The sequence below is a fragment of the Leptopilina heterotoma genome, unplaced genomic scaffold (assembly GCF_015476425.1).
Source record: "Leptopilina heterotoma isolate Lh14 unplaced genomic scaffold, ASM1547642v1 Lhet_272, whole genome shotgun sequence".
Classification (NCBI taxonomy): Eukaryota; Metazoa; Arthropoda; class Insecta; order Hymenoptera; family Figitidae; genus Leptopilina; species Leptopilina heterotoma.
Window position 1 is genome coordinate 190,343 of NW_025110982.1, and position 20,229 is coordinate 210,571.

At 34.9% G+C, this 20,229-nt stretch overlaps 1 protein-coding gene across 1 annotated transcript in view; it reads right to left on the reverse strand.

Moving 5' to 3' along the window:
• LOC122503879 (ubiquitin-protein ligase E3B) overlaps positions 1-20,229 on the reverse strand; it is a 52,468-nt gene that overhangs the window by 23,660 nt on the left and 8,579 nt on the right. The window contains exons 4-10 of the mRNA XM_043614632.1: positions 18,758-18,949; positions 18,256-18,447; positions 17,980-18,169; positions 17,509-17,748; positions 17,232-17,400; positions 17,038-17,156; positions 427-542 (exon numbers count right to left, since the gene is read on the reverse strand). Of these exons, the coding sequence (XP_043470567.1) occupies positions 427-542; positions 17,038-17,156; positions 17,232-17,400; positions 17,509-17,748; positions 17,980-18,169; positions 18,256-18,447; positions 18,758-18,949 (1,218 nt within the window). The remainder of the gene's footprint in view (positions 1-426; positions 543-17,037; positions 17,157-17,231; positions 17,401-17,508; positions 17,749-17,979; positions 18,170-18,255; positions 18,448-18,757; positions 18,950-20,229) is intronic.

Below are 20,229 nucleotides of genomic sequence, written 5' to 3' on the forward strand. Positions count from 1 at the left end.
AATCCATGCAGAAACTGGTGATTGGCTGTAGAGCACTTCTTGCAGCCTGTCATTACATTACTTTCCAATTTTTCATTTTACAATCGCGTTTTAGCATGAATTTAAAAAATCTTTCCACATACATTTAGAAAATGCTTACCCATTGTATATTGGCATATTTTCTAAAAAATGGCAGTGTTCAAATAAAAATTAGTTGGAAAAGGTTTCTTTACCTATTTCATGTCATTTGAAACAATCATAGCCGTATTTTGTAGGGCGATAATGGGAGGTCTCACATAACCTAGAAATTTCGGAGACCTTCCAACACTCTTAATTTTCTTCGTAGAAATCAGTGTATAAAAAATAAAATTTTTTGATTTTTTCTATTTTAAAAAACAATGTGAGAAAAATATTTAAAACTTTAAGAAAGTTAATAATTATACTTAACTTTGCCAACCAGTGACCCTCTGGACAAAAAGTCCTTCTACAGTCCCTTCTATATATTGTCATAAGTAAAGTATGCAATGATGTAAATAATGGATTATTAATCACTGATTTTCCATCTGTAAAGAAATAAAGCAAAACAAAAATTAGTCCATTTCAGAATTACTAATAGAAAATGGTCTGTTTTCCCTTCATCATTCACGTTTTCATCTATTAATGGCCAAAATCAGAAAATTATTTAAAAAACCACAGATACGAAATAGATAGGTTTTTAAATTTCTCTTTCGCCATATTACATACTTTATTTTGAATTTCTGAAACTAACAGCGAATTCGTAATCAGCGTCAACAATCCTTACACCCGAGAGACAAAGATTAGCCCCATTTACTGAATTTTTAGATAAGATCAAATTAGATTCGCCGTTTTTAGAATTTCTGAAAACAAAGTTCTGTTTCGTAATCAGAAACTCCGAAGACATAAGGAACATACTTCTGATACAAAATATTAACCGTCTTATTCATAAAAATATAGGGAAATGATCCGCATTTTCATGACAAAAGAATTCGCTCGCAGGATAATAAAAATATCGTTTTCTATGCGAGAATAATCGAGTAAATAATTTACACATTAATTCACACATTCTTCCATGAACATTGCCAATCAATGTTTCTAACCTCGCTAGGCGAGGTGTTGTCAAGTTTCAGGAAAACTTCGGTGCTGTGTAGGCGTTTCAGTAGCTTGAATTTCTTCATATATAATTTTCTGGTTTAAGATGATATTAGGTTCCAGGGATCTTAAAGTAATATTAACACGTCCGCCTTCCACGCCCAGCTAAAAATCCCTGAAGATCCTGAAGGGATCTTTTAAAGATCCTGTACATGAACCCTGACTTACAGTATCCTACATAGGTTCCTGTCAGGATCCGTTGCAGGATATTGGAACAAGGGTCTCTTACAGGTTCCAGTGCAGGAACATTGGTATCAATGTTTCATGTAAAGGTTTGTATACACTATACAGGAACACTTGCACCTTTATAAATTGTAGGTATTTGTGTGTAAGTAATCCATGGTTTTCTCAATTAATTTATGAACTTTTTTAATCTCCTGCGCAGTAGTTTTCTTTGAGTTTATCGAATGCGCTGTACATTTTTCTGTCCAGCTGTGTTTTAGGACCCGCACATATCGAAATATTTAGTATATAGATGCTGAATGTTCCTTAGCATCTTAAAAATTAAAAATTGTTATGTGTAGGATAATGCAAGTGTTCTTGTATAGGAACCTATACATGAAACATTGATAGCTAATGTTCCTGTACTGGAACCTGTATGGGATCCTTATTCCAATATCCTGCAACGGATCCTATCAGGATACTGCGAAGGATCCCTGGAGGATCCATCAGGGTTCCTGTACAGGAACCTTAAAGGACCCCGTCAGGATGCAGTAAAGGATTTTTTAACTGGGCGGTGATATGACGTCAAAGAAATATTCCATGGTGATGTTGAGGGAATGTTCCCATATTAAGTGTCAAAAAAATATTTTGGTTCAAGAAGAAAATTTTTTAATTTTAGGTGATCCGTTTGAGAAATTCTGACCCAATAAATATTATTTCTTATATTATTCTATTAAATAAAAGACTTTTAATTGAAACAAAACCATCCTAACAATTCAGAAGTGGGATGCGGTGCTAAGAAAGCCTGCTAAGAAAGCTTTATTGTGTTAGTGTCTGAAGTTCTGTTGATATGTAGAGATTACTTTCCGCTCCCCTCAGATCTTCAGAAAGCATGAGCTGACGCGAACCTTAGCAACCGTTGCTAAGTTGATAGCTAAGCGTTGAGTGCGAGGAATTCAGTATGCGTAAAGCAGAGTTTACAATGTGAGAAGGTGTGCATCGATGTTCATAGCTATAGATGAGACGCATGCTTAAGCTGCGGTTACACCTCTGCAGGCTGCCTGCCTGCGCAGGCAGGAGCAACGAGAGTAAGGGAGAAGTTTGAAGTCACTGACTCTCTTACTCTTGTATGTTACCATGACAACCTGCAGGCAGGCAGGCTGCCTGCAGAGGTGTAACCGCAGCCTTATTCCCGAAATCTTTTTTGACCAAATAGTTATTTGATATAAAACTACTTAACATAAAATTCACATAATATGCACATTATTCGACATAAATTTCATTGCACACAAAAACCATTTAACATAAATATCATTTGTCATAGAATTCATTAAACCGAAATATTATGTTACACACAACTCAGATAACTTAATTCCCATTTGACATAAAAATTATGTAACATAAATTTCTATTGACATAAAAATCATTTAACACAAATTTCTTTTGACATTAAATTCATTTAACGTAAATTTTATTTGTTATAAAATTCATTTGACATCAATTTCATTTGGCATAAATGTCATTTAACGTAATTCTCATTTGACATAAATATCATTAGACATAAAATTAGCTTGACATAAATTTCATTTGACGTGAATGTCATTTAACATAATTATTATTTAACGTAAAATTAAATTTATATAAATTTCATTTAGCATAAATGCCATTTAACATGATTCTCATTTGACATAAAAATCATTTTACATAAAAATATCGGCGCCAATTTTAAAAGTAACCAATTAGATATTATCAACAACATTGTGATTCGCCAATTTTGAAATTCGCGCCTATATTTCTATGTCAAATGATCTTTATGTAAGATGAAATCTATGACATCTGAATTTTATGTCAAATGAGAATTATGGGTAATGACTTATCCGTCAAATGAAATTGATATCAAGTGAACTTTATGTCAAATGAAAATTATGTTAAATGGAATTTATACCAAATGAAATTTATGTCAAGTATATTCTATGTCAAATGAGAATTATGCTAAATGAAATTTATATAACTCTAGGACTTTTCTATATTTTCTAATAAAAAGTATATGATACAGCATTGTATTTTGTGTCCTATCCAAAAGTCAAGCACTTTCAAGGAAGGATTCACGTACTTTTTTTTCCATGTAAGCATGCGTCTCGCTATAGATATACCACAGCATGCTTTAGTATACCACGCATTTTTAAAAAAAATATTTTATGTTTTTATACTTTTGTTGCTCGAGGTGTCGTAGAACCTTATTCCCTGTTGACCAGTATGCTTTATTTTGTTATTAAGCGTAATTTTTCAATTTTTTAGACGAAAAATGACCAAATTCTCAGTTTCCTGGTTCTCAGTTTCCTGGCACTTTCTGACAGAATACACATGTGCTCAAGATGTAAAATTTACAATTTTTATTTTTTTGACTGGCCACTTTTAGGTAACTTTGATAATACTTTTAACTTGAATTTAACCTACTTTTTAAAACCGTATATATCGTTCTGTATTATTTTTTATATGGTTTCAATTTTCATGTATATTTACTTTAATTCACTTTTTTGTCTCAAGTTGGACTCTGTATATGTATATGGGCTATTGTCTAATAAAGTGTAATAATAATGTTGGTATCATAAAAAGTTTGCAAAATCGGCGTCAAAGTGCATAGCTCCGTGTTCTTGAAAGAAGAATAGGGGAAATCCGGAGAACTAATTGAGCCGTTTCGAGTTGAGACCCTCGGATCGGATAAGTCATCAAAGCCTCTCCACATCAGAGACCGCAAATCGGGTTTAGTATTTCTGATCGATTTAGGATCAGACGTGTCATTAATACCAGCATCTGATTCGAAAAATCATGAACCTTCTGAACTTGTCCTTTACGCAGTAAATAATACGCGAATTTCCACATTAGAAACAAAACATTTAAATTTAAATCTCGGTCTTAGACGCGACATTTCATGGGATTTCTGTTAAGTAGCAACACCGTATCCAATTATTGGAGCCATCTTTACCACTCGCAAATATATTGTCGAAGTTTCCAGAAATCACTAGACCATCACCAAATTGGACCTGCATCAGGCATACAATCAAATACCCGTAACCTCAGAGGATATTCAAAAAACAGCCGTCATCACCCCTTTTGGGTTATTTGAATTTACAGTTATGACCTATGGACTGCGCAATGCTGGTCAAACATTCCAGCGCTATATTTCTAGGGCTCTTGGAGATTTGGATTACGTCTTTGCCTACGTTGATGACATACTCATTGCTTCTTCCTCTGTTGTCGAACATGAGCGTCACCTTCATGAGATTTTCACACGCCAAAAAAAAATTCCATCTCCATCTCAACTTGGAAAAATGTCCTTTTGGTAGGTCCGAACTCGATTTTTTGGAATACTTGGTGGATGGCAAGGGCATTGGACAACATCTGAAAAGGTTAAAGCAGTAGTTGATTTCTCGCGTCCCAAGACTAATCGTCGAACTTCGTCGATTCCTGGGTCTCGTTAATTTTTATCGACGAAGCATTAAACATGCTGCCCAAATTCAAGCTCCACTCAACAATTTCCTTCGAGATTCACGCAAGAACGACAAGCGCGTTATTCCCTGGGATTCGGTTTCCGAGGGAGCTTTCGATCGAGTCAAGTGTGAGCTTGCTAACGCCACATTACTTTCTCATCCTTCTGCCAATGCTGAGACGCGCTTAATAACCGTTACTGACCATAAACCCCTTGTTTATGTGTTTGAACAACGACTTGACAAGGCATCGCCTCGACAGTTAAATCAATTATCGTTTTTGTTACAATTTACCACAAAAGTTGAATATATCTCTGGACCTGAGAATGTGGTTGTTGTTGTCTAATGCATTGTTGATGCCATCTTGTTTCCTTCCGAGATCACCTTGGCTAAGTTTGCTAAGGCACAGAGTAGTTGTCCGGAGTTAAAGACCTTTCTGGAAAGTAAAAATACTTCATTGAATTTAAAAAAAATCATGTTTGGTCGAGAGAATGATTTCATTTTTTGTGATCTTTCAGGCGAAGTCCTGCGTCCTTTTGTTCCCGTTTCTTAGCGTGATCGTGTCTTTCGATTGTTACACTCTCCAGCACACCCAGGTGCTAAAGTTACGGATCGTGTTATACGCAAAAAATATGTATGGCCAAATATGCATAAGAATATTTCTCGCTTGTGTAAAAATTGTCTCGATTGTCAGCGTTCCAAAACATCTAGGTATGTTGGTCTTATTCCGTCGCAGATTATCGGCCCCCGAATCTCGCTTTCTGCAAGTGCATATAGACATTGTTGGCCCCCTTCCCGTCGATTCTGGATTCAAATATTGTTTGACCATAATTGATCGATTTTCACGGTGTCCTGAGGCAATCCCTATGCAAAATATCGAAGCAACAACAGTCATTCGTGCCTTCATGAACAATGGGTTTCTCGCATTGGTTTTCCTGAGACAATTACCACTGATCAGGGCAGTCAGTTCGAATCTTCGCTTTTTCAGGCTCTACTTAAATTCATTGGTTGCCAGCGAATTCGCACTACTCCTTACCATCCTGCCTCAAATGTCATTATAGAACGTTGGCATAGAACATTTAAAGCTGCCATCATGTGCCACGCCACTCGCGAATGGACTCGTATACTTCCCACGGTTCTCCTCGGGCTGAGATCAAATGTGATGGATTGTGGTTGTTTTCCTGCTGAATTTCTATACGGTACCACAATTCGTATTCCTGGCGAATTCGTGGTGAATGACAACTTTTCCTCTGATCCTCACATTTTTCTTGAGGAATTTCGTGAGACGATGAGAGAGGTCAAGCCTATTCCAGTCGAGAACCGACATAAAAAGAGAGCATTCGTGTTTAAAGACTTGTATACATGTTCTCATGTATTTTTGCGCGCCGGACATATAAAAAATCATTGGAACCACCTTATTCTGGGCCTCATCGAGTCATAAAGCGTAATTCGGACCGCGTTTTTCAAATTGACGTAAATGGTTCGTCACGTAATGTTTCTGTCGAATTGCTCAAGCCTGCTTATTTTTTACGAGAGACAGAGGATAATGTAAATAATGTTCCAGTAAATAATTTTGTTAAAGAAGGTCAGAGTAGCTCGGCAGAAAACCAAGCATCGTCCTGGCATCTTGATGTTGCACCGACTTTAGTAAACGATCCCATAAATTTCAATTTCAACAAACCAGCAAATTTAGGAACATATTCACGAAAGAAAAATGTTAATTTTAAAATATGATTTGCATGTGTGATCGCGAAAAACCGAATAGTATTATATTTTTAGAGATAAAAAAAGGAATATGTTTCTTCTACAAAATAAGATAGATGTTTATTTATACATTTTAATTAGATATTATTTTCATCCATGCAAAAATGTGATAATTACGTAATCATTTTAAAATTTTATTAAAATTTATTATCTTTATTTGTAACTTTCAGTATTATCGACATTTTTACAATTATTTACAATTGTTATTTTTTTATATATAATTTTTATATTGTTATCATTTTTTTTATATATATCATTATCATTTGGGAAGAAGTATGTGGGGAATACTTTTCTTTCCCCCAAATCTTGAAAGCATGGGCTGACGCGAGCATTAGCAACCGTAATTACTATCTACGACTAACAAATCCTATCTACGAAACAATATTAGTGCTGCCATCTCTATGATACTGTCACGCACTATTACGTTGAGTCAAAAATTATGAATAATTAATAAAAGTTGTGATAAGAAATTATTTGTCTTCAATTTAGAAATGTTATAGATGATTCTTGGTATTGTAACAACCGACATTTACTTTGTGAAGTTGTTACAATTTACACGCTGTCACTCAAATGCTTCTAGTTAATTAAATAATAGATATAGAGCTAAATCAATTATGGCCTTTTAAAACTAGATAATATACCTTTGATTTAATTGTATAACAAAACAAATTAGAGTTAAACTCTAATCACTGTAACTGATTTTATCAAAATTGTAACCACTGCACCTAGTCTTCCCTACAAAACATTTTTAAAAAATATTAGATTACTTTGACTCTTGGCATCTAACAGCCAATATAGACAAGTGTGAAACAATTATATTCCGCTCTGTAGGAAACAAAAAAAGTAAAAACGCGGATGAATGGAGAACCTTTTTAATTACCGATAAGACGGAAAACCCTATCGCACTAATTCACAATTTTATAATAAAGTACTTGGATATTTGGCTAGACGATAAATTAAATTATTGTAAACATGTCAAAATTCAAATCGAAAAGGCTAAAAAGGCATTTTATAGTTTAACCCTTTAAAGTCCGAATTATTTCCACCGATTCGATTTCAACCACACTTGGTATATAAGGAATTTTGGGGTCGCTCATTACGAATCCGAAGTAAAAATTGCAAAATTCAAAATGTCGAAAAAAAAATAAAAATCAATAGGATTTACTTGAACCTTGTTTCTCGGGGGTTTTTTTGGGTCGCTGAATTTGAATCTGAAGTCAAAATTGCAAATCTAAAAATGTCGGATGAAAAAATTGAAAATCAATAGGATTTATTTGAAAATTGCTCCGCGCGGCATCGCGGCGTGTATCGCCCAGCGCGGTTCTGGTAAACCACTAAGGTAGTGTTGGTGTAGTGTCTTACCAGAACCGCGCTGGACGATACACGCCGCGATGCTGCGCGGAGCAATTTATTTTTTTCCTCGTAAAGTTATTGTTGGTCCATTATGAAACTTATATGCAATTGTTTGTAAGATCATAACCAACAACTATAAAAAAAAAATTTGTAAAAGAGATGGTACTTTTTGGAAAAAATTAATTCAAAATTTTTTTTTTAATTTCTTTTATCAAAAAAAATTTTTTTTTATGAACTATTTTTTTCTTGAAACTGCATCTTATTGTGAGTATTGTAGAAAAAAAAACCAGTCTCAATCGAATAAAATGAAAAAAAGTTATATGCTTTTTTTGAAAAAATGACCAAAATTTTGAATAAGAGATATCTCAAAAATTTTTGAAAATTTTTGAAAATGTTTTTTGGATATAAATTCTACACATAGCAAAGAACAAATCCAGAAAGTTTCGTTGAAATCGACGAGATCATCAAAAATTCTTCAGATCACTACCCGTGGAATTGCTCTATTGAATCTTTTAAAAAATAAAAAAAAAGGAAATGGAAACTAGCTGGTATAATGTGTGATTGTTATCACATGGTTTAAGTAAATATTAAATGTGTGTGGAAATCGATTTTTTCTTCACTGTGCACATAAAGGTATTATATTAATTAGTCATTAAGGAACGCGCACGAATTGAATTGCTTTGCACTTTTATATTGATTATGATTATGTTTGTTTACTCTTTTCCTTCTATTGAAATTTACACATACAATCCACAGTATTTTTTACCTGCTCTCTCGTTTGTCCTAGCTGTGCCTGGTTTTGTTTTGAAAATTAACTAAGATTGCACAGACAAAACTATGAAAAAAGGAAATTCTAATCTCCCCCACCGAGAAAATTCAGACAAAATTTTAGATATATTCATGGCCAGATCCAAAGCTCGAGACAGGCTTCCCCTAGACCTGGCTCATCGTGTTCTTCATCCACATCACTATCGCTATTGAACATTTCAGTTGATGAGAGAATCCGGGAGGTAATCGAGAATTTGAAGGAAAGAGTCCTTCAACAAAGAGAAATAGAAGAATCATCTATGCAAGGTGACGGATCAACTACAGGTAAGAGAGATCTTTCCCTTTCACCCTTGCTTAACAATTCCTTACAGGGCTCCAACAGGGGACCAAACAGGAAAAAGACTAGGGGAGAAACCATGGATATGGAAGACGACCTTGGAAACAAATGCTCATTAATGCAACCAACTGACACACAGGTGGAAGAGAAATTCGAACAAAGGGCATCTACACCTACTCCTCGGAAGGAAAGGGACAGGAGAGAGAATACGGATACTACATTCATTCGTGCACAAGAGGATACAGATCATCGAAATCCCGAAATCTTCTGGAAATCAAATTCTAACAACTTCGTAATTCAATACACCCTTGACACAGAAGGTCCTTTCTTGGTCATTATGGAGTCTGCTCAACCTAATCGCAACATTGGTAATTATGATCCACTGGCGATCGGGAAGAAAATTGCAGGAATAATTCAAGGGGATAGACGCATATACGTATCTGGAAGGAATCAAATTTTTTTGTCTCCAGGCCATAAATGCTAACACCTTGTTAACATCGCAAACTCTTAAAAGTGAAGGTTATAGATTATATATCCCTGATTCAATTGCGTTTGAAAAAGGCTTTATCCATGTTAATAAAGAATTATCAGTTTCAGATATCATAGATAACATGGACCCCGATACGCAGGCAATTATGATCTCTGCCAGACGCAGAAGATCAAAGGCGGATGGCACTCTCACGGATATTTATCTAACGTTTCGCTCAACGACTGTCCCTAGATTCTTTTATTCGTAGAGTGCACGGGTCTTTGTTACTCCTTCAATTCCAATCCCAAAAAGATGCTACAGATGCCAAAGGTTTGGACATGACGCATCTCAATGTAGAACATCGACCAAGATCTGCGAACATTGTGGACAATCTCATTCTCCTGAATCCTGTACAAAACCTGCATCACAGGATTTCTGCATTAATTGTGGTGGAAATCACAAAGCTTCTTCAAGTACGTGTCCGGCGTATAAGAATGAATTTGAGGTAATGAAAGAACGTTATATTCATAATCTTTTAGATGCTGAGGCGAGGGCCAGAGTCAGAGCTCTAGGCAAATTTAAAACTCAAATTCAAAATCAAAAAGAAGCAGCTCCTTCGAATTCTGGACGTGTTGATGATCAACGGAGGATTTCCGAAGAATCCATCCCCACTGGACCTCCATCAACCTCGAATAATCCTGATAACGATACATTTGAGCTGGACAACTTGGTTTGCCCGTGGAATACTGTCACGGACTTGGCTGCGATTAAACTTTACTCATCTCAAGGTCCCATTATTGTGATCTCTATATATTCACTGCCTTCTGCAAACATAACACTAGAATTTTGGAACCAGCTATTTGCAAACATCCCTGATAATGCACAATTGATGATTATGGGCAATTTTAACGCCCACACTCCCTATTTCTCACCTTATATTCTAAACAAAGCAGGAAAAAGACTCTTGGAGGCAATTGAGTTGAAGAACCTCATTATAATGAACGATTTTCTTCCAACGTTAATCTCTGAAATGTACATGAATTTCTAAATTTAATTTGAAATTTTGGACGGGGGCGTGAAGTTCCCTCAGTTGTTCAAAATTTCAAGTTACTTTTTTGATAGAGTTTGTCAGATACATATAAAAAAGATATGATAAAGATACATACGAGATTAATTATAAATTGTTGGTTTTATTTTGGCTTTATTAAATATTTATATTTTTTTGTTGTGGATAGTACATTGTATTTGTGATTTTTAGGTTGTCGTTCCTAATCAATACCATGTCTTCCACTGGAAAATCGGGTGGATTCCGAAATCCAATGCCAACAACATTGCCTCCTCGTTTGGTTCAGGATAATTCCTTCACATCAAACCCCCAGAATTCGCACATTATCTTAAAACACACTTATAATTGTGAAAAAAAGACAATTGTTATCTGGTGCTATCAATAAACTGGGTGATAAATCACATAAAAAGACCAAAACTAATACTTCAGGTAGTGAGAAGCCACCCAGCCCTCCCCCTCCAACTAATGAATCAGAACAATCCTCTCAAAACTCACATCAGAGTATTTTACAAGCCCAATTAACAACTAATAGGGCTTTAAATGCTGGTGTTGTGATAAGCGCCGATAATTCTATTTCTCACTTTCCCGAGACAAATACCACCGAATATTTTCTTTTGAAGAGAACATCTTCAGAGGTTATGGAAAGATTCAGTTATAAATGCCCTCCCCCATTTATTCTTCTCATTGAAGGTGAGTCTACATTGAGAAAAGGTGCGCATTTATGTTCATAGCTATAGGTATACTAAAGCATGCTGTGGTATACCTATATCTATGAACATTTTCTCTCATTCTAGACTCAGCTTAAATCGTTGGATCCAAATAGAAATGTGGGTAAAATGAAGAAAATCGCAATGGGCATTTTGATAAGTAGCATCATCTTAGGTCATAAGAGAATTACCCCAAATGGTCAGAATCAACTTAAGGTTTTCTGTAGTGAATGGCAAGATGCCAACATCCTCGTTGACTCTCCAATTTTGGTAGAAAAAGGTCTTAAAGCCTTTTTCCCTTCTTCTCTTTTTAATCGTCGTATTTTGGTCGGAGATGTTGATATTGACTTGGGTGCGGGAGATATTTTTGATTTGTTGGATCGTTCCTTTCGTCCGCAGGTTTTGGAAATCAAATTATTCCTCCACCTAAGAGGTGTTACAATTGTCATAGGTTTAGACATATAACGAGATAATGTAGGAGTTCGAGACCGATTTGCGTTGTCTGTGCAGATTTCTATAAGGAGGAAGATTATCTTAATAAATTAAAGCCTGCCTTATGCTCAAATTGTGGTGGCAGCCATCTTGCCTCCTCGAAGGATTGTCCCGTATGTGCTTTTGAGTTCAAAGTAATGAGGATCAGGTATGAGAATTTTTGTTGTTATAATGACATTGCAGAGATTCCTGATTCGGATTCCTCCGATAAATTATTATCGGCGCATTCCAAGTCGGCTGAGTGCTCAAAAAACACGTCTCTGGTGGATATGGATATATGAGGGATTTTTTTCTTTTTTGGGACTTTTCGTCCCCGATCATAATTTTTGACCCTTGGATTATTTTGGTTCGAATTGACACTGTTTTGTCTGTTTTGTTTATTGGATGTTCTTGTTTTTTACATCCTTAGTTATTTTTGTTTTACTTAATTCCAGTTTAATCTTGCCTTATTATAATTTTATTTTTATTTCATTTGTCAAATGACACAACACAATCTTACATGGGGTCTTTGGAATACCAATAGCGTAGTACATAAAAAAGCAGAGGTGGAATCAATTTTATTTACCTATCGATTGGATGTAATATGCATATCTGAAACATGGCTCACGTCAGAATTGAATTTTAATAAGCTCATAGATCTGATTGAATTGTTGGAAGAGGTCGTGGGGTTCGTATTCTGTCTAGGGATGGTTTGAAGATTAAGTTGGGGATGGTACCAATCCTGTGTGGAGGAGAGATTGATCTTTTGGCCATGAATGTGGAAACTGATTTGGGGTTGGTTTTCTTTCTTTTGGTGTACTGTCCACCCAATGTGCACACTGAATTTGATGATTGGCTGACAATCTTCGACCTTATCAACACCTATTCGTTTCCGATTGTGTGTGTTGACTTTAATGCTATCCATGAATCTTGGGGAGAGGCCCATTCAAAATCAAGAGGTAGACATCTTTCATGCGGATCAAGGCTTTGTCGTTTTTAATGACTCGCTTCCAACGTTTTCAGCGTTTGATCATCGTAGTCATTCTAATTTGGATTTAATCTTCACTCTTTCTGAAAATCAGCATCTATTTTCTTGGGAAGTGACCGGCGACCAGGGTTGCGCACGTAATATACACCACGTAAATTACATAGAGTTTTATACGTATTTTACGCACGTAATATACGTCAATAGTTTTCTACAAAAAGTAATTTACCTTTTCAATATGTGGTCAAATTCTGACATATATAAACATAACCTTTTGTAGTGCTTGTATCCACGTGTCTCATACACTCTAAAAAAAGATTTTTTGAGAATTAACTAATGAATTGTAAGGTTACAAGGATTTCTGTGAATTGACAATGTTGGACGTAGTTTGAAAGCAAACAATTTGGAATAAAGCGACGTCTAACGTTGTAATATTACAAAAAATTTGTAAGGTTACAACGTTGGGCGTAGAACATATTTCGAGTCACGTCAGACGTTGTAATCTTACAAATTCTTTGTAATATTTCAACGTTTTTTGTAAAATTACAACGTTAGACGTCGCTTTATTTCAAATTGTTTGCTTTCAAACTAAGTCCAACATTGTCAACTCACAGTAATCCTTGTGACCTTACTATTCATTAGTAAATTCTCAAAAAATCATTTTTTACAGTGTAACGACAGATTGTCCTACGAGACGATCATAACTTATATTTTGCAATACTTTAAAACAATTTAAACACTTGGATACATGTTTTGATTCAACTTTTTGTCGTTCAAACTTTAAATCCTTCCATGGAATTTCTCCTCCTTTTTTAGAATTCGTCAATTCTCTCATCATCAACCAAACAGAATAAGATAATAATTATTAATTTGTAAACAAGGAATTGTGAAGTTTATGTTCCTAGTGTTTTCAAATTTTTCATTTCAATACGCCATCTTGGTTTAGTTTTATACATTTTATACGTTTTTTACGTAAATTACGTCAAAAACTCTGAGTTACGAGTAACTACGCAACCCTGCCGGCGACAATTTTGGATCGGATTATGTTTTGATTACCTCTTCGCTATCCTGTGATCCAAACTTATGCACAGCATCCTCAATTAGATATAATGTAAGGAAGGTCGACTGGTCTCTCTTCCAGCACTAGGTCGGCGAAATTATACCTGATTTGTCTAATTCATTGGATTTGGGTGAGGATCCTGAGAGGGTTTATGACACCTTCGTTGTTGGAATGATGAGAGCGGTTGAAGCCTCTGGAGGTTTTCTTCCATCTAGGAACTCAAAATTTTGTAAATCACGCCCGTTATTGTGGAATGAGGAGTGTGATGATGCGATTAGGAAGAGGAGGGAAGCTAACAGGGCTTATTGGACAGATCAATCGAAGGAAAATGAGAAAGAGGCGAGAAAAGTGGATATGGAGGTCAAGTGGTTTCTTAGCAACAGGAAACTCACCCCAGATGTTGGCCTTTCTAAAACATGGTCTGTTGTGAGATCCTTAAAGAGTGGTCCCAGGGGTCCCCGATTCAGGATGAATTGGTTTGTGAGGAGGTTCCTCCTGTCCAAATACCACGTTGCTCTTCTGTTGACGATAATAATATCTATAACTCTCCTCTTTCTTGGCAGGAGTTTCGTGCTGCTTTAATGCGGGGTAACGTCAAATCTGCTCCGGGCACGGACTACGTCATATAGGAGTGGTTGAGAGCCTTATCATAGAAGGCTCAATATTTTTGTTTGAAGTTGTTTAATGTATTTTTTGCGCTCTCTTTTCCCTGAATCTTGGAGAAATACTAGAGTAATCTTTCTTCCAAACCCTGGCGGAAAGCGTTTCAAACCCATCTCCCTCACGTCAGTTCTCTCCAGACTTATGGAGACAATGATTCAACGCAGATTGGAGAACTTCATTGAACAGAACAATATAATCCCAAATTTCCAGTTTGGTTTTCGTCGCAAACGCTCTTCTTTGGACTGTGTGTTAACGGTGGTGACGGACATTCTGCAGGGTTTCGGTCAGGGATGTGTCACACTTGCCTTGGCTATAGATATATAGGGGGTATTTAACAACGTTCGACCATTAATTTTAAATGAAAAATTGCGCCAATTGAATGTTCCGGGACGCATTGTGGATTTTGTCGCTTCTCTTACTGAGAGAAGGGATCTTTTCTTCCCTAACTCAGTAGAGGGTAGAACCTGTGGAGCCCATACTTTTCAATTTATATCTAATAGAAATTGGTACAACCTTCCGGGTACACGTTAGAGCCACACAATACCCGGATGACCTTTTGTTATATGCTAGAGGACTAGAGGTGGAGATGTTGGCCAGGCGAAGAATTTGCTTGAGGCGGCGGTGATTCCATTGTCGAATTGACTACTGCAGAGGGGCTTAAGGATCTCACCAGCAAAATGTATATTTTGTCCGTTTTCCTCTAAAAAGGTTGATCTTGAAAATGTTTTTAAGGATGTCGATAATACAAGAGTGATTGGTGCATCCGAGATCAATATCTGGGAATAATTTTGGATTCTAGACTTTCCTGGATTCCCCATATAAGAGAGAATATTTCACGAGCCTACAGAGCAATAAATGTTCTTAAAGTTATCTCAAAGGTTAGTTGGGGAGCTGTCCCGGTCTTGGCTTTGATGGTATATAGGGGTTTGATCTGTGCGTATCTGAAATTGGGATGTCAACTTTATTGGTCGACAAATGTCTCAGCTCTTGCTGGTTTGGACAGGGTCCAGAATTCCGCTTTGATGGTTGCCCTTGGTGTCATGAGCACCACCCCAATCCCTGTATTGCTATCGGAGGTAAAGGAGATTCCTTTATCTTGCAGAAGGAAGCTGCTTACTCAACGTTTCATTATTAGAAATTATGCTTGGCGTTTTAACCCTTTGATCCCTAAGTTGGTTTTGTTGTCTGGAAAAATACGCTCTTCTGCTTGTCGTATGCCCGTGACCATTGCTAGATCTCCATTGTTGCGTACCTTTGAATCTATGCGTGAAGCTTTGGAATCTATGTTTAGAACCAATAGACCTGCGGATTATGATCACAAATGGGAAATGATAACTATGGATCTGGATATTCGACTGAATTTATTTCAGGAGAAATAGGAAGATGGGATTTCACCTGCAAATACTCTTACATCTATACAGCTGGAAAACTTTCCAGGATTCACTTCCATCTTTACTGATGGATCGGTTTTCGGGGTTAACGCATCTTTCTCCGGCAGTGCATTTTATATCCCTGAGTCTAACTATAGGTTTGGGGTGGCTCTTCAGGAGTCAACATCTGCTTACTCGACTGAGGCGTATGCTATACTATCAGCTATTCTATATGCCAAGAGAATTGGTACTCCAAGAGTCCTCATCCTTTCGGATGCGAGACAAGTACTTGGTGATATTAAGGATGTCTTTTCGCGGGAACCCTCTTCGCAACTGATTTATAGTAAAACAAATCTTGTTTTACTTCTGCTTAGTTAAAAAAATGTACTTTTATGTTTGATGCCCGGTAAAATACACAATTTTGAAAATTTTAAAAAATCTTTTTTTGCTAAAATCTTCTGTCATAAAGCACTACATTTATACCAAGTTTCATAAAAATGAATAGACCCATGACCAACTTTGATTTTTTTTTTAACATTTGACCCTGTTGCAAACTAGTTGCAGATCTGTTATATAACCTTATTGTAACAGAGTTCTAGAACATAGTTACAAGTTAGTTACAGAATAATTCTGAATTATGCTTATGACACAGTTCTATAACAATGTTATGTAACAGTTATATTACTCGTTTCCGACGTTCATGTTGGCAGTGTTGTGAAAATGGCAAACGTGGTTGATTGGTGAGTGAAATTGAGGGTCCCTATCAAAGAACCGGTTATAAGTTTTTGAGACTCAAAATTCTCGACCTCTAAATAAAAAAAGGATTTAAAATTTTAATTTCTTGAAAAAATTTCGTATTTATATAAAGATTTACCAAATAAATGTTTTTTAAAAAATTGGGATTAAAAACAGTTTAATTTTTGACTTACAGGGCAATGATTTTGAGCTTAAAAAAATTATAATCAGTTCTTTGATAGGGACCCTCAATTGTGAATTTTAATTGTCTGAAATCTAAATTGATGCTTGAATCATTTGATGCTTGGTTTCAAATGACCGAGCAGAAAAACTGTCAATTTAGAGTTTTAGCCAATCAAAATTCACAATACCAACGGAATGGTCAGCAGCAGCCTATCGAAAATCTGCTGCAGACCCAAAGGCCTCTCAGTGCATTCTAAAGTAAGACCGTCAACTACGTCCCTATATTTCTTATGTCTATTAGACTTACCGAATAAGTTGTTGAGAACTGCTTTATAAAGAAACTGGTTGAGGAAATACGACATCGTAATAAAATCCGAAAGTTTAAAAGGATCTTGTGTCTCATACATATTCATATCGTCTAGCAGCCTGAAAATTGCATAATACATGAATTTCCATTTAGGAATTGAAAATTTACAGGCGTATAAAATCAGAAATACGCACGCAATATAATTTGTCATACAGTCACAAAATAATATCAGCATGTGAAATTCTGGAGCTGTACATTTTGTATTAGCTGCTAATAAATCGAGGAATGCCTTCAAACCACAATGAGGACCAAGAGTTCCCAAAAAGAGCCACATGTGATATAAAAGTTTACCACTGCTTAAACCTGAATAAATAAAAGTCATCAAGTAACTAATAATTTTACTTTTCTTATCATTTATTTGCTTACATATTTATTTTTTGATCAAAATAGTTTCTATAAATATTTATTTACCTATTAAAATATCAAATTTAATTCCAGTTAGTGTGTCAAGAGCAGTCTGATAAAGTGAACATATCAAAGCTATTTTCGTCGTTTCAGGACTTCCTAGCTTACGATAGTTTTTATTGCTATTTGTTCTGTTTGTCCTCGCTTCGAGGAAAGCTCGAACAAAAATATTAGTACCCACTGAGATGCTTTGTTGCTCCAATTGTGGTGGAGATTCATTCTCAACAAGTTCCATTAATGGCTGGCCTATTTTTTCATTCAAAAAGCAGAATTAATATTTCAGAATATAAAAAAATGATATATTGATATGAAAAGAAGTAAAAATTTTCTTTCTAATAAAATGGTTTTTACGAATAGAATATAAAGTACGACAAACATTTCAGCTATTATGAATAAAATGATCAAATCTTAATCCTCTTAAATTGAAGTTTTCAACAATGAAAAAGAAACAAAAATTTGAACATAAAACTTAATTACCGATCAATTGAGTTACAATTTTTCCAGTCCAAAGTTCAGATAATTGTAGTTTAACAAATGGAATAACTCCCGGAAGTGATGGATCAATTTTTTGAGCAAACCATCCGAGAATTGGATGCCAACTTGTTAAATTACTTTTCTTCGCAACCACATATTGTTGACAAGCCTCCAGCATCTTTGTTACCACAAACTAAAGACAAAAAGGAAGAAAATACAGAATTTCTTGAAAGAAGCTAATGAATACATACTAAATATTTATCAAGATAAAATATATACCGTGAAAGATGGAAAGTAGGCCTCTTTTAAAACTTCTTCCTTTTCGATAGTTGCTAACTGAATTAAATTTGCTAACAGGCATAACGCATAGTTCCCTTCAAGAGCGTTAAAAACTATCCTTAAATTTTGCTCAGAATTTAATAAATCTAAACTTCTTGACAGAAGACTATGTGTCTTAAATAATGAGATGCACTGCCAATGAAAAAATTATTATTTAAAATTTTTTTAATTATTATCATTATTTATTGAATTGATTTAATTAAATGTTAGTTTAACTTGAAATATATTTAATCAATTGAAAATTAGTTTGAAATAAAAACCCATTAAAAAATACATTAATATTAAAAAAATTTACAATGTAAAACAATATTGGGGACGACGTTCCCAAAAATTCATTTCGTCGCTCATTTCGAACCTTACATCAGATTTTGAAAATACAACCAAACATATAAATTATGTCTAAAAAATCTAAAAAGCTTCAAATAAATTCTTACGTTCTTACCTTATCGAATTCTTCTTTATTTAAATGATAAATCAAAGAAGGAACGCTGAGGATGTTTATTAAAAACAATGAAACTAATTTATCAGACATTTGAGAAGAAATCAGAGGCCTGAACGTTAACGTAATAACGGCTGTTAATTCAACAGGTGTCAACGTAATACTTTCTCTCGCCAAACTTCTCACCAAGAGAGCCTGAAATTATTTCAATTACAAATAGCAATATTAGTAAAAGCATTAAATAATTCAAGAAAATAGATAATAAACTACAACAATCATAATAAATGTTTCAATTGATTTTTTAACAAATTTTTCTAAACGGTTTGAAACTATTTAAAAATTTGTAAATACTTAATGTTAAGTACTTTCAATGTAATTTCATATAATGTGCAGGATATATAACTCTTTCTACTTTTATTTATTTTCCATATTCATTCTTAGTCTCCGACTAAGAATGTCCGAGTTTGGGCATTGTATATATTAAGCGGATGGGAAGAAGAACTCACCGAGACGCTCGGCTGCACGCTGTATTGTCAGTTGAACGTTCCAAATGCCGATAAAATTAAAATTTGAAATTTTGAATTTTAAAAAGTGCTACATTATAGAAAATAAAGAGGCGCATCTTTTTTCCTTTGAATTTTTTTGTAGAACAATTAGTTTAAATAGTAAGTGCAAAAAAGTAACAAATTTTAATTTTCCATTCAATTTTAAAACATAAATCCTCGTAGTTGAGACAAATATTGATAAAATTAATCGGTATTTGGTATTACAAACTCGTTTGGGTCCAGAGAAGACGATTGCATATCAAAAGACTTAAAAATTAATAATTGTTTAATAATATTTAATTGTTATTAATGACCTACCAGCAATCACATTTTCTTGTGAACTTTCAGTGAGACATTTGTTTTTCAATGTATAAAGATGTTTTCTGGGAAATTTCAAATTGTTTTATTGAAAAGTTTAGAAAATATTGAAGTTTTAACAAATTGCGCGTGGCACGCTATCGAGTCGCCGTGTAGATAATAAGTATGGATGATCATATTCGAGAGTCAGAGCAAGCAGAATCGTTTTAACAATTTTACAAATGTGGAAACTATAATTCACAAAATTTGTTTCTTAGTGGACTCATGAGAAGGTTGAATTATTCTGCAACGAATAAAATGAAGATGTAAAAGAATTAATACAGGAACATTGAAATTCTATTCCACATTCGGCATCGCATTAGAGGCGGGAGGAAACTTCTTTAAAATACTTTGAAAATTCAGAGTTAAATTTTAAAAAGTTGTATTCCTTGTTTTTAGATTATTATGCAGCAATAACGGGAAATAAAAATCCACCTATTGATGAAAACACGTACTGTCAATGTTTTAATTACAACGTTGACGTTGACTTCACTTTTTCGAAACCAGGAACGGACTTTTGTAATACATGCTTCGAATTCGAGAAAAGTAGCTTGCAGATGAGTGATGAAATGA